The 15,512-nt window shown below is 40.1% G+C and overlaps 1 protein-coding gene across 1 annotated transcript in view; it reads right to left on the bottom strand.

The window, feature by feature from the left end:
* The window catches only part of vimr2 (vimentin-related 2), a 131,175-nt gene extending 115,711 nt beyond the window's left edge, over positions 1–15,464 (bottom strand). The window contains exons 1-6 of the mRNA XM_085173626.1: positions 15,237–15,464; positions 11,318–11,462; positions 11,077–11,235; positions 10,795–10,914; positions 6,022–6,117; positions 84–212 (exon numbers count right to left, since the gene is read on the bottom strand). Coding sequence (XP_085029752.1) covers positions 84–212; positions 6,022–6,117; positions 10,795–10,914; positions 11,077–11,235; positions 11,318–11,462; positions 15,237–15,346 — 759 coding nt within the window. The 5' untranslated portion in view covers positions 15,347–15,464. The remainder of the gene's footprint in view (positions 1–83; positions 213–6,021; positions 6,118–10,794; positions 10,915–11,076; positions 11,236–11,317; positions 11,463–15,236) is intronic.
* Between the last annotated feature and the right edge of the window lie 48 nt (positions 15,465–15,512).

The following is a 15,512-nucleotide window of genomic DNA, read 5'->3' on the forward strand; positions in this document are numbered from 1 at the left end:
TAGCGCAGGCTCTCGGATCGTCCGGTGTATGGTATTGGTGTGGTTCTCTGTGGGTTTTGTGTGTTATGTACTCTGTGTTGTACCTGGAGTGTCTCAGCCAGTTGGCAGTAGTACTTTTTTACATCCAAAGCCGGAGCAATGTCAGGGCTGCCAAATTTAATCACTGCTGCCCGGGTGATCCCTTCGTTGGGCTCCAGCGTATCCTCCACTGTCTGCTCATACACGAAACACATACAAATACACAAGAATGAGATGTAACAACACACAGTTATTTATTACACTGTTCTTAATGTCAGTTTTAATAGACTTGCACTTTACTTTACTTCTTTATAATTCAGCTCCTAAAATTTCTTAATCCATCCACAATCATCATCTATGACTTTTCTCTTTCTTTGTCTGGCAGCTATATTTTTCCCACATCCTTCTCCCATACGTGTCCAAATCAACTCTGTCTCAACTTTTGTCCTTTGACTGAAAGGTGGTCTGAGGTTTTAGGATATCTAAGATGAAACATGAACAAGCACAGGTTTTTTATTGATCATGCAAAGGACAAAGAAGCAGCCTCATCTAACTTCACAATGATTTTGAGGTATGACAGGTCATTTTGGGAGGTACAGTTGTATGAAATTTAGACTACTGCAACATTACACTTAGATCTATTTGTTCTTAGTGAACGCAATATTAATGAACATTGTGTACAAATACATATTTTCTAAAACATTTTTTAATCAAGGAAAATTTCAACTAATTCAAACTTCTGGAAAAACGAACCAAAACAACAGTGGTGGCAACAAGCTTCCATAAACCCTTTGATATTAAGAATCTTATTTACGGGAGTGCCCTGGTAATAAGTAATAACTTAACATGTTGTTCCAGTGGCAGGAGAAATCAGATCTCAAAGAAAATCCACACAAGGGTGAGGAGAACATGTGAACTGAAGCTTCCCGAGGTTTGAACAGGGGCGCTAAAAAGAGGGGGCCAGAGGGGGCACTGGCCACCCCCCAAAATTTGCTGACCCCACCTGGCAAGACCGTCCTATGTTGGTAATAATTTTAATAAATGTGAACACGAGAGAGGACGAATCATTAAAGTATGGTTGGGACTTAAAGTCAAGCAGTTAAAAGTCAAGTTAAAAAAGATGATCATGGATTTCAAACTCTTACTTGGTTCTCATGTGTACTTTCAGCGATATCAACTTTAATAACAGGAAATCAACTAGACATGTAATTCGTTTCTTTCTCTCTTCTTTGCCATTTTTCAAGTAACCTGTTTGAAAACAGCATAATAAAACTGGAAATTCTGGTTTTGCTGTGCCACCCCAGTGTTTTCAGTGACCCCCATATGACCACCAACATGGAAAATTCTGGAGGAGTCCTGGGTTTGAACCCAAGTGTAATATTTTATCCCAGCTGTAAGATCACATAGTCACAGCACAATGTACTGCAGTGTATTTCTCTGCGTTGGATTAATTTTCTGCTAGAAAATAAACATTTTTCACTAAATCCTGTTTTAAAACAGGCGTGCTGCTATAAATGTGTTTGTTAGAATTTTGCAGGTCATCAGTTTACATATTTTATGTGTTTAAACCAGGGGTGTGTATGCAATTGTTTTTCCCAACGGAGCCACGTGAGAAAGTAGGATTATTACGGAAGTGCACGCAAATAAGCTGAACTTATATCAGTTTCATCTCTCTATAAGCTTATTGATGGCGCTCTTCTCAACAGCCCCAGCTGTAGAGAGCTACTATCTCTGTCTAAAAGTAAGTCCCTGTCATTGTCCATTTACCTGTATGACTGATTTAATGTGGTTTGATTCCATAAGACCCTGCAAAACCAAAGTGTTCTTGCAAGAAGTGCATACTAGATCAGACACCTAATTTTATATAGAAACATGTTAAAGGTCTAAAATGATTAGAAATACAGGAGTAATGTGATTACTTGTATGTGCTTTTGAGATAGATGGTCAATATGACCTTATGTTTGCTACAATTACACCTAACCACCAATGCTCTGACTTCTTGCATTACATTTTAAAATTGAGCCTTGTCTATGGGCAGAAATCTGTGCCATCAGAAACTGAATTTGAATAAGTTAAATTTGAATTTGAATTGCTCAGATTGAATCTGAATTGTAACTTGAATAAATGCTTTTGAAAACTGAATTTGAATTGGTCTAATTTGAAATTGAATTTAGAGGGACAAGATGACAACTTTGGAATTCTATTAGAAACAGTCGATCATATTTGTTTGTCAAAGCTGAATTCAGGGCAAACTACGCTAAATTAGCATTTTTAGCTAGCAGCTACAATAAGCATAAAAGTTACTGTACGGCTATCATTTGTTAACATGACGCTTGTTCTTATACATGTAATACATTTATTACCAACCTGAGAGTTTATCCGCTGCTCATTCGACATGACGAATGACTTCTGAAGTCTTAATTCAGCTCAAGATGCTGTAGATTCCCATCAGTAACACTTCCGGTCCGCTAGTAAAACGTAGTTCTATTAATCTGCGCTTGAACCGGAACCGGATGTAAGTCCCAAAAAACTGAATTTTGGAACTGAAACTGAATGGTGAGAAGTGAAACTGAAATTATTTGAGAGCTGAATTTTTAAAGGATAAAATGCAGTTTCAAAGCAAATGAATTCATTTTCAAAATATAAAATTCAATTTCAATTTAGCGACGATCATTTTCAAACCATAAATTCAATTTCAAATTAGACTAATTCAAATTCAGTTTTCAAAAGCATTTATTCAAGTTACAATTCAGATTCAATCTGAGCAATTCAAATTCAAATTTAACTTATTCAAATTCAGTTTCTGATGGCACAGATTTCTGCCCATACTTGTCTTTATTGATGAAAATGTGTCAGCTGCATTATTAATTAGTACACATATGTATGTTTATTATATCCATATATGCCTAGTGTATTTCAGATATAGCTCACCCCTACAACAGTAAAATAAAAACACTGAGGAACAAGTGTGTTGTGCAGTAAAAGTATACTCAGGTAAATTTTCTGTCTTAAATGCTGCTACAAACACACAGAGACCAAAGGCCTCGACATGCATGTCTGCAGCCTCACATCAGTTACAAAGAAAATGAACTGCTACAGAGCTGCAGTGACAGACTAACATTTTTCTCCTCTTCCCTGCACCTACATAACGACATGGCTGCCGATTTGTCAGGGGAATGTGGGGTATCTGGAAGTGCCGATAATAACAACAGTTAATAAAACAAAGGGAACTTCTGTTTTCATTTGGTATTCAGCCGCATTTCCCGGACGGGGAGTTATCGAGCGTGTCCCAGAGGGAGTGTGTTAAATGCCGCTCGGCCCGGCTTTGCAGAGGAAAAACACTGAGTGATGGAGCTGCTCCTGCTTCAGCTGCCTCCCTCTCTCTGCCTGCAGCCTCTAGATCTGATACCGGGGTGCGTCTGTCATCTCCTGGTGAGGTGGAGAAAATTGTAGAAGGTGCAGAGGGCTGGGTGTGTGTGTGGATATGTACAGAATATGGCTGCAAGCATGTGCTTTTTTTAAAGGAGTAGTTGAAAATTTTGTTTGAATGCAGAGAAGCTACTTAATACATTTTATTTTGTGGGGCATGTTCAAGAGTTAGAAGATAAAATGACAATCTGACACTAGCACAAAATCCTTTATAAACCAGTGAATTCTTACACTGATGTTTCAGCAAGTGAGCTTCGGCAGAAAGCAGATTTTGTCAGCTTCAATCTCCTGTTTCCACTTGTTATGCTTAACAAACCCAGAGTTGGTTGTTCTTTCATATTTACCATGCAGATATGTTTTTTTTTATTATTCTCAGATCTGACCTCGACCTGATTGAAACGCTGTGGTGAAACCTTAGCAGTTTTATAAAGAAGAGTGGGCCAAAATTCCCCCACAACGATGTGAGAGACTGATAAAATCACACAGAAAACAATTACTTTAAGTTGTTGTTGCTAAAGCTGGTGAAGCGCTAAGTGTACTCGGGTCTACACAGGACTCCAGTAAAAACTCTTTTTCACATGACTAAGTTTTTGGACAATAACATGCTTTTTTGTGATTTTATATTTGTGTATTAAATTGGTTGTAATTCGTCAAATGTTTTTGCAATATTTTGGTTTTAACTGAAAGTCTGCAATTCAATTACATCCTGTTTGTTTGCTGTAAAATGCCCAGAACAGTGGGAAGGTGTTCCTGCATCTTTGAACAATGAGGAATTAAATCTGCAGGTTGGTGCCTATCACTGTTTTTATCTCACTGAGACTTTTTACCTCGATAAATAAACTAAATATAAAAGTTACTCTGCCAAACACTGAGTGCAGCTTTTACCTTGAGACAGAAATGTTCAATCTGCCTCAAAAATGAATTTATACCATTCAGGAGAGGGATGTTTTTGATACATTATAGGTCAAGAAGTAAACAGCTTAAATTCACATATCAATCAACACATCCCTGTTTTATTCTCATCCCTGTGATCTGTTCATGGTGCAGATGCAAAGTGGCAGTCGGTGCTCTACGGAAAATTTAAATCTTACATGTGACTCATTTTAAAGTTTTTAAATCGGGTATTTGATCTATGTGTTCTTGCATTATGTTTTTGGAAAATATCTTTGCAAAACACTCAATTTATGCTGTTCAAACTTTGCATGAGGATCCTGTGGATCTACTAACAGTTTAGTGCATGCTACACCGATTAGTTTGCAGTATTGTGGTGAAGTTTACAGTAACTGATGCCATGTTGGACTCATACAGAGCAGGCTGTGGTGTTCATGGACAATGTGAAGTTACATCAAAGACAGCAAACATCAAGTTATATTTAAAGGCTGATTGGATTCAGTCACTGAATTATAACTTTTATACTAGGTTTAAACATAACATAGAACATAGAAGAGCCACCTCCACAGGACAAGACTCAGCTGTCCATCTGCATCTTAAGGATAAAGGACACTCTTTCGAGGATGCCAATGTTCACATTTTGGACAGAGAGGACAGATGGTTTGAAAGAAGAGTGAAAGAAGCATCTATGTCCACTGTGAGCGACCATCTTTGAACAGAGGCGGTGGTTTACGACACCAACTCTCTGCCATCTATAATCCAGTTTTGAGTTCCCTCCCCAGACGCCTTAACGCCCACTCACATCCTGGGCCATCTGACCTCAGGAATTCGCATGATAAGGTGGGGCCAGGTTTCACAATGAACTCACCCGAAACCCTGCCTGATTGGGACCCACACCCAGTTTCACACCTTGGCTCAGGCGATTAGAGGATCATCAGGGGGTCCTTTTGTCCCTCTGTGGGGGGACACTCCCACTAGGTTTAAATCTGGGACTCTCCACCATTTGACCTTAGAACTGAAGAAGCTTCTCGGATGAGAGGTGAAACGTCTTCAAGCAACTTAAAGAAGTCCAGACGCTTTTCTTTGCAAGCTCCTTTGACTACGATGACCTGGATGACTGAGAACCTTCACAGACATATACTAGGTTTATAATGTCTAAGTGTTGGAAAATGGGGAATATAGTTCATGAAATAACTGTTTATATCTTGTTGAATTCAGCTGGGTAAATCCACAAAGAACAGCGAGTACCAGAGTAGCAGCTGATCACTTGATGACTTATTTCAAGTAATTGTTTTGAACAGCCCATCTTTAAGTTCCACCACGACTTAAACAAATCCCACTTTAACCCCTGAGGTAAATTTAAAAAAAAGTGTAACAGTCCAAAAACACCTTCCTTCCCATTAAAAGACTAGTAATGACTGCATGTAGTACAAAGCCCTTAAAAAAGTCATTTTATGAATCTAGAATTGAATGCTCTGCTCATATTTTTCTGTTGTTGTGGCCGTTTCTGGTTACAACTCTTCAGCAAGGTGACCAAGGTCGCGAGAGCTGCGTTTGTCAACACAGATCTGGGCATTCCTCCAACACTCCTGTCTGACCTAAGTGCTACATTTTGAGCCATTTCTGCGACTATAAATTGTTCCCGTTTCATCAGCCTGCAGCTACAAACTCCCTTTCTCTCACCGTCCTGTGCAGGGCCTCCATGCTGGCCAGCTGCTCCTCGTAGATAGTCACTTGCTCCCTCAGAGCCAAACACTCTGCTGTCACAGCATCCACTTCCTGTTAAGAGAAAGTAAAGTTAACAGAGAAGTTGAACTTAATTTCTGGAAGTGTCTGAGGAGTGCTCTGCAGTTTGCAAACTAAATCAAACCACAGATGGAAAAAACAAAGTTGTTTCCACCCTGAAGACCAATTTTGAGAACCATCAGCACCAGCCACTCTGTCACTGAACAGCAACTACACGCCGCAATGCAGAGGAAAAGGGAGGAGGAGGAAGATGAGGAGGCTAACTAGACACAAAAGCCTTGTCACCCAATCTATTTGCCGGCAGGGGTTCTGAATTCGTCTACTCTTTTTAAAGAACTGGATTAATTGGTGTTGAATGCAATTACTGTTTGTGCCTGCTTTTACATTTAGGTACAGGAAGAAAGAGTTTGGTGGTAAAGTTGTGGATTCCTGCTGTGAGGGTGTCAGGGTCGGTGATGTACTGCAGCAGATTAAACAGACCGGCTGCTGCTGCTGAACTCTCTGAGCTGGAGAAAAACCCGTTTGTGTAGTTGCTCCATAATGTTCACACACAGTCACAGATTTCTTTTACTCAAGTTGCCATTTCCAGCTCCATAGTTTAATTCTTGGATTCTACCAGGGTAGCTTTGCATGATTCACTGTTCAAAATAAGCCGTTTCTGTTTATGTAGCAATTTTAGCTCCAACTGACTTTCTCAAACTGAAAATACTGTATAACAGACAATAAGGAAAAGCATCTTGGGTCAAATTTAAGTGTCTTACACATGTTTGTTGACATGATAGCGTCACACAGTTGTTGCATATTTGTCAGCTTTACTGGATTGGATTGAGATCTCGGACCATTTAAGTACAATGAACATTAACATGTTTAAGAAGCCAGTTATTGATGGGTTGAGCTTTGTGACATGGTTTGTTATCAAATACAAAACTCGTGTAGCATTTCAAAGATGCTCACGTTAAAATGTTCCCTACACCATCACCACAACAAATCAGACCCTACGATCCAAAAGTTGGAGCAGAACTTGAGACTCATCGGACCAGGGAAAGTTTTCCAACCTTATAAAGCCCAATTCTGGTGAGCCTGTGTGAATTGTAGCCTCCATATCCTGCTTTAGCTGACAGGAGTGATACCCAGTGTGCTTTTCTTCTGCTGTTGCCCATCTGCTTCACGATTTGATGTGTTGTGCCTTCAGAGATGCTTTTCTGTATATCTTGCTTTTAACCAGTGGCTATTCCTGCTACCCCAAAGCATCTAGGCCAGTCCCTTCAGATCTCTGATGTCAACAAGGCATTTTCTCCCAGAGAAACTGCTCATTGGATATATTTTTTTGTACTACTCTCTGTAAACCCTAAGCATGGTTCCTAATAGATCAGACGAGGCCATCTGACACCAACAACCAGTCATTTAAATTTGATTCCCGTTTCCTATTTGAACTTCAGAAGAGTTGGAGCTTTAAGTCTTCACCATGAGTGGTGCCTTGTCACATGTTTATTGTTGACATGTTTAATATAAAAATATTGATTAGTGCTCTCCGTTTATCTGTTTATTTTTATCCCAATGAGGATTAAAACCAGCTGAAATTCTGACCAAAAGAAAGTCTTCTAATGTAATTCTGACCTTGTTTTTACCTTTAAATGAATCTAAACTCCATATATGCTAAATTAATTCATCCACTCAGACTCACTGTTTTTTTCTGTAGCCACAGAAACTCAAAATAAGGAGGTGAAATGTGCGATCCTTGATGATGGAGTAGGATAGAAACCACACAAAAGCCAGCGGTATGCTCTAAAACAAACCAAATGTGGCTTTTTTACGTTATGCTGACAAAGATGCAGCTTGTTGTGGGCCGATCTGTGTAGCATTCACTCCTCTCCTCCGCATCTCTGCTCTGCCTCTACCTCCCTGCCGATTTCCCACCAAGTCTTGTCACCCTGCAGCTGCTTCCAATTCAGAACTGCAGAACAGAGCCAGCAGGAACATTACGGCACCATATCACAGCCTGCGTTACATCTGTGAGGCACAAATGAAAGCCTCCCTCGCATCTGGCCTGGTTCTGGAAAGGAAACGATGGGCTCTGGCATGTGCGAGGGAAGAAAAGTTTGGTGGCTCAGGTTGCAGTGGGCCACCAGCCCAGACTGGGTGACTGCTGGTGATCAAAACCCACTGGGCAGCACTACAGAGGAGCAGCTGTGCCAGGTGTCAGCTGGATGGAGTGGGAAGTGAAGATGCTTGACAGCCCTGCCACCTAGTGCTCAAAGTATATTATCGCAACATAGTCAGATCATAGAGAAAACGCTTAGGTTCATACTCGAGTTTTACGTAAGTGATTTAATACTAATATATTTAAGTAGACACAGCCACCGAACTTATTTAAAGGGCAGTTTTATACATTATAGACTTTGCTGCTTGAGGTTTCACATGTGCAAAATTAAAAACTGTGCATCACCAGCACAGCAGAAAAGACCTGGGACTTTACCTTTTATGCATGGTCTTAAAAAGGTGATGTTGTGACATTATAGAAAATATATCCAGTAACTCTGGTGGTAAAAATGTGGGCATCTCAGGTAAAATCCAAAGCTCTAACATCATGTCAAGTTATTTTTAGTTTGTATGTTCGGTGTTTCTTATCTGTGCAAAACTAATGACTCATTCGCCTTTCATTTTGAAACCATTTAAAGTACTAAAGTTATCAAATAAACCACAACTTTTGAACTCATTAGCATTTTGTTTGCTTTAACTGATAAGTTCAGTTTATCCATTGTTGTGTAGGGGTTTGGGAAAAAATCGATACTGTGTAGCATGGTGATATTTTGTTTGCTAATAATGTATCGATACAGGGACAGCAGAAATCGATATTTTGTTACAAAAAAGGTTTTTGTGCTCTGACTTCAGAGCATGTTGATCCTTTTTCTGAGCAAGAATCCTGACATTCCTTCACTGTCCAAATGTGTTTAACTTTTTTTTGGCAGCAATAAACATGACAGTTTACTTATTTTAATTTAAGACATGTTTTATTTTAATTAAGTTTAAAACTTTTTTATTGAATGTAAAATGATATTTTGTTTTAATTTACTTTCAAATTCTTCAGTTGCTGAAGGGGCTGCATAGTTTTCATAAACTGCATAGTTCAGAATAGCTATAATTGTACCAGATGGTTGTTCAGTTAAGTTGGACTAGACTGTAATACAAACCGTTCAGTTTGTCAACAATCAAACTGAAATGAGAGAAAGACTGAGTGTGAGACTTTGATATTAGAGAAAATGAATATTGATAAAGTTTACCTTTATGTACAGAATCTGAATATCGCAAAATATTTTTAAAAATTGCAATAATATCGTATCGTGCGTTAAGTATTGTGATAATATCGTATCGTGGGACGTATGGTGATTCCCACCTCTATTGTTGCGTAACCAAGTTCTATGATATAGTTGTGATTAGGAATATCTAGAGATAGCTTATGTTATAATGCTAATATTTGATATTTTAGTAGTGGCAGAAAAAACAAACCGCTTTTAATAACATGCAATAGTGTGTGTTCGTGTGTAATTTTAGTATCCACTGGCCTCTGTTTTATGAGTTTTGATCAACAGTAGTAAATTCAGTTAAAAGTTGAGCTCTAACTAAATAATTTTACTTCAAGTGAAATTGTAGCCTTGACTAGATAACACGACCCTGTGGGGAATCCTGACGTTTGTGTTTGGGCCTATGATCACCATCCATCCTTTTTTTTTTTTTTTTTTTTTTTTTTGCCTCTTGTGTGGTCGGTGACATGGGGGCAGCAGTCAAAGCAGAGGCCAGCTCTTCTTGGGGGACACCAATGCATCAAGCTACGAAACGTGATCTCTCCGGTGTGTCCTGGGTCTTCCTCAGGGTCTCCTCCTCATCTAGGAGGCCTCTTGGTCTGATGCTCAATCCACAGCTGGCTCCCTTCAATCATCAACCATCCATTAATATAACTAGGGATGCACCGATACCGATACTGGTATCGGGTATCGGGGCCGATACTGTAAAATGTGTGTGTACTCATACTCGTAAAAGTTAACCGATACCATGAACCGATACTAACTAACATTACTAACTAACATTAGTCAGAGGGTGGCTTGTCATTTCTGTTGTTTTTTTAGATTGGCCACTAGGGGGACATCCCGCGCTAAACAGGCACAGGGTTAGGCGAGTGAGACTGGCAGCTCCAGATAAAAAAGAGAAACTGGAGCTGCTGTAGCTAGGCTAAACAAAATGTCAGCAGTGTGGAACAGCCAACTTTAACTCAGGTTTTGGAAAAGCGATGAAAAATGTCAAGAGAAAATCCACGGGCAGTGTGTGGTAGAAGTATCGGTTTTTGTACTCAGTATCGGCAGGTACTCAGATCCAAGTATCGGTATCGGTTTGAAAAAAATTGGTATCGTTGCATCTCTAAATATAACCACTCAAATAAGGACGTTATTATTTGAGTGGTTATATTAATGGATGGTTGACTCTGATGTGACCCTGAATTTTACTATGCTTGTGCTCTCTTAGCTTTTTGGAACTGAACCTACTGTTATAACCAAATCTTCAAATACATTTATAGTCCTTAAAAAAAAAATTAAAATTAAAATTATTCTTTATTTGTCGAGCAGAGTAGAGTTCTCTCCCGACCATTTTTCTGAAGCAGCAATGGGATTTCCATGCATACCAACAGAATACTTGCCAAATACCAAATACAATTACCTCAGCCACATCTTGTTGTTCCTGCCGGACGAAGATCCTCTGCTGCGACGCCTTCTCATAGTCTTTCTTCAGGAGCTTGAGCTCTTTCTGCAGCTCCTGTGTGTCATTCAGAATCTCATCCTGTGGTGAGAAACAGCCAGACACTGATGGATCTCGACAAGGTTGTAAATCAGACCTGCCCACAATTATGCAAAGTGTGATCCGGCTGATGTCATGACGTGAGACGTGCTGGCATGCCATCGCACGGAGAGACATGCAGCAGACACACCCAACAGCACCTACCCTCTGCTTGCCCAGTCTTTCCACCACAGCGTCCAGGCTGTAGTCGGGCACCGCCACAGTGGAGGTGATGCTGGAAGAGGCCTGGCGATTGTTCAGCTTCTCCTCCAACTCAATGATCTGACATTCAAGAGACTCATTGTCGTCCTCAAAGCAACGAGCCTAAAGGGCGCAGGTTTAAATAGAGTGAGGTATACACAGAAGAAACCAGCAGAGAGGCAGCAGTTACAGTGTTTGTCCTCACCAGCTCAATCAGCCTGACCAGGCGGTCGTTGAGGGCAGCAATGACGGTGCGGTCCTGGACAAACTGGTCCAGACCTTCTTTGTTCTGAGCCCTGGCAGCTGCAAAGTCTAACTTATCACAGCCGCACTCATCAACAGCAGCAGCCCTGAGAAAAGGCACAAAGCACCAAAGACTCGACTCAATATTTTTAAACCTTTTAGAGAAATAAATTAAACACATACAGAGAGGCTTCATCAAGTTTCTCCCTGCTCATTTTCTTCCATTTCGTTTTATTTTGTAAGGCTGAAATGTTGCTTATTTTGTGATTTTTGGTTCTCTTTTGTTGGTGTTTCTTTCATTTTTCTGTGCTGTATGTTATGTCATATATTGCTCACTTCATATATGAGATGTTTTTCGTGGGCATCCAAACAAGGCATTTATCCAGACTGAATATACTTCACTGTAAACATGACATCGTGGAGTTATTGGTTCAGTTTGTCCATTTCTTAGCAGGTTTACTCATAATTCTGGATTTGCATGATACATGGAATTCATGGAAGGATTCTTCACTGTTCTTCACCAACACAGGGTAACAGTCAACTCTTAAAAAAATGATGATGATGATAAGGAACACCAACTTCTATCTATATCACAAACCAATCTCCTGATTCTGGATAAAGGGACTCCGCTCATGCATGGTGCGAAGGGAATTTGTAGTCTTGGCAGAGGTATGTAGTCTCTGCTCTTGTGCTTGAAATGCTCGACTGCGTTTGACGTCACAGCAAATAAAGATTGCACCCTGTGATGGCGTCTGTGCGCAGAAGACGTTTGTCACTACCAGTTGTTGGTACCTCAGTGCTGATCAGTGTTGGTCAAGTTACTTGAAAAAGGTAATCAGTAACTAATTACTGATTACGTCACCAAAAAAGTAATCCAGTTACTTTACTGATTACTTATTTTCAAAAGTAATTAATTACTTAGTTACTTTTTAAAAACAGGATTTACAACCTGAATAGGTGATAAAGTGATAGATCTTTCAGCCCAATTCTACTTTTTCTACATAATCCATCATACAAAATGTAATCAAATGGAAAAGTCTCTTTTTAAAACTTGTTTTATTAGTTTTAATCTTTTAACTTTATGCATCAAGCAAACATTTAATTATCTGCAACATTCTCTGACTGGAAGAAATTTGTTTAATATTTAAACCTATTTTCTGCACATTCCAGCACATAAAATATTTTTGTGTGTTTACACTCAGTCTTTGAAATAGATGCAAGTAAAACACAGCAGAAAATAAATAAAGTCAAAGACTAGCGGTCCTGTTGCTCTATTTTCACCTGTAAAGCAGGAGTGGGGTAGGCGGAGGGTTACCCTGGTGCAGGTGTGCAGCGGTCAGTGGAAGAATCCGCGAGTTTCTCTGTGAGTTTCCCATTACGTTGTAGCTACTCGGTGCTTGTTTGGAAGTTTAGGGGTTTTTTCGCTGTAAAAAGAAGTTTTCTTCCCACGCACAACGGACACTAATGTTTTTGTCACTTTTTATGGAATCAAACTCAAAGTAAGGTCAGTACTTCCACGCTTTAAACGCTGCACGCTCATACTCTCTCTGCACTCGATATATGATCCATTGTTGATCTGCACACAGCTGTTGTCACCAACGTCGCACTCGCTTACGTCACTGTCATGAGACATTCTCGCAAAAAAAATCACGGTTTTAGTAACGCAGTAACGCAGCGTTCCTACGGGAAAGTAACGGTAATCTAATTACCGTTTTTGCAATAGTAATCCCTTACTTTACTCGTTACTTGAAAAAAGTAATCGGATTACAGTAACGCGTTACTGCCCATCCATCTCTGGTGCTGATTACTTTACCTACCTGTTATGCATTGACATGCATTTTAGGTTGTTAAGCACATTTTGACACATCAGTGTTTTGGGAATTTTCAAAATTGTTTCAGACCACAAACATCTGAAGTTATAATTGTTGATGAGATTACAGTTTACAGCTTAATTAATATAACCTAGAGACAGGTTCAAGTCATACCCAGATGTCAGATTTTAGCCCATATACATTTTCTCTCGTCAAAATGTCATCTTATATCTCTTGTTTTTACTACATCTACTGTTCTAACTTCTAACTTATTTTATTTCAGAGTGTTATTAGACCATATTACAGGACTTTTTTCCCAAAAATTTCAAATTTTTATGTTGCAAATTAAGGTCAATGAAGTTAACACATTGCACTAGTTTTAGGTGAAAATGAATATGATGAATATGGCTCCTCCCTTCGTTACGCTGCAATAGAACTTGGGTTTCTAGGGGCTTCCCGCAATGCACCGAGTATTTCTTCTTCACTCACCTTTTTTTCCCCACCTTACTATTCATTTACACACCACTGTGCATTTAAAAATGGCCTGTATTTGTATAGCGCTTTTCCAGTCCCTAAGGACCCCAAAGCGCTTTACACCAGCGGTCTCCAACCTTTTTTGCGCCACGGACCGGTTTATGCCTGACATTATTTTCACGGACCGGCCTTTAAGGTGTCGTGGATAAATACAACAAAATAAAACTAGTACCGGTACCGAAAAAAAGAAAATTTATTCATAACACACGTGAAAAGACCCAGGAAAACCGAGTAAACGATAAAAACGATAACAAAATAACGCTGAAAACTGATAAAAACCCTGAAAACTATACATTTCACACCTGAGCCTCAACTCTCGCGGCCCGGTACCAAACGACTCACGGACCGGTATCGGTCCGAGGCCCAGGGGTTGGGGACCGCTGCTTTACACAACCTGTCATCCACACATTCACACACTGGTGATGGCAGCTACATTGTAGCCACAGCCACCCTGGGGTGCACTGACAGAGGCGAGGCTGCCAGACACTGGCGCCACCGGGCCCTCTGACCACCACCAGTAGGCAACGGGTGAAGTGTCTTGCCCAAGGACACAACGAACCAGCAACCTTCCAATTACTAGGCAAACTCCCAACTCTTGAGCCACGATCGCCACAATTTCTTTTGTTTCGCCTTCCTCCCCTCACCCCCAACTAGTTGCAGCTAATGATTGAGCTCACTGAGCTTGGTCCGGCCAGAGGTTTCTTCCTGTTAAAAGAGAGTTTTTCCTTCCCACTGTCACCAAGGTCGTTGGATTGTTGGGGTTTCTCTCTATTAGTGTAGGGTTTGTTTGTTTGTCGGTTTTTTACAAAAACCCAAAACAAATAATCCTAACATTTAGACCAGCTACTCAAATATATAATGTATGGCTTTCATCATTTACTACTGTTAGGCTAGCTGCTATGACCACAAGTGTGAGACCGGCAGCAGAAATAAAATTGTAATTTTGTTCTGAATTCTGGAAAAAGCACTCGACTGATAGTGACATTATTACATCTGACCAATCTGTCAGATAACCTAATCTCTGCTGATCTGCTGATAACCTCACAGTCAGTCATGGGGAGGCCAACTTCAACGTACATGTTTTTCCTTCCCACTGTCGCCAAAGTGCTGCTCATAGGGGGTCATATGATTGTTGGGTTTTTCTCTGTATCTATGAAGCGCCTTGAGGCGACTTTTGTTGTGATTTGGCGCTATATAAATAAAATTGAAAAAAATTGAATTCATACATCGTTTTTGTATTTAACTTCATTCTTAAGGACTATAACAAATAATTTTCCAACTTTGGGATGAATAAAGATGTTATTATAACCACTAAGGTTCTTCAGCATCCATCGGGAAACCTTTGACATGTAAAGCAGTACGCTATGTTTTAATCAAGGGGAAAATTTCAGATGTTACCCTTTTAAATGAACTCTCATTCATGTCTTTCATCGATAACATTTTTCAGGTTAAAATGCCATACCCCTCACAGACAAACTGGTGGACATGTTTGTACACCTTAATATCTTAAAAGTGGTAAGCAAAACCCACACTGACCTGACGGAGGCCCGGTATTGCCCCGCACACCGCGCGCTCAACCCTCCGTTTCGTCTCCAGCTGTCGTCCTCGAACAGCTTGCGGTAAGAAGACACTCTGAGCATGGCCATAGCTTTGAATGGCTTCAGACTGAGATAAGACACAACAACCAAATGGAGGCAGCAGATCGAAGGAGGATTTTATACTTGGAGGGAAACAATGTTGCACTGAGGTGAAGCAGACTAACTTTGGCGTGAACATCACCCAGTGACCATTTCACATGCACCCGAAGAGTAA

Source organism: Neolamprologus multifasciatus, chromosome 2, assembly GCF_963576455.1.
Source record: "Neolamprologus multifasciatus chromosome 2, fNeoMul1.2, whole genome shotgun sequence".
Taxonomy (NCBI): domain Eukaryota; kingdom Metazoa; phylum Chordata; class Actinopteri; order Cichliformes; family Cichlidae; genus Neolamprologus; species Neolamprologus multifasciatus.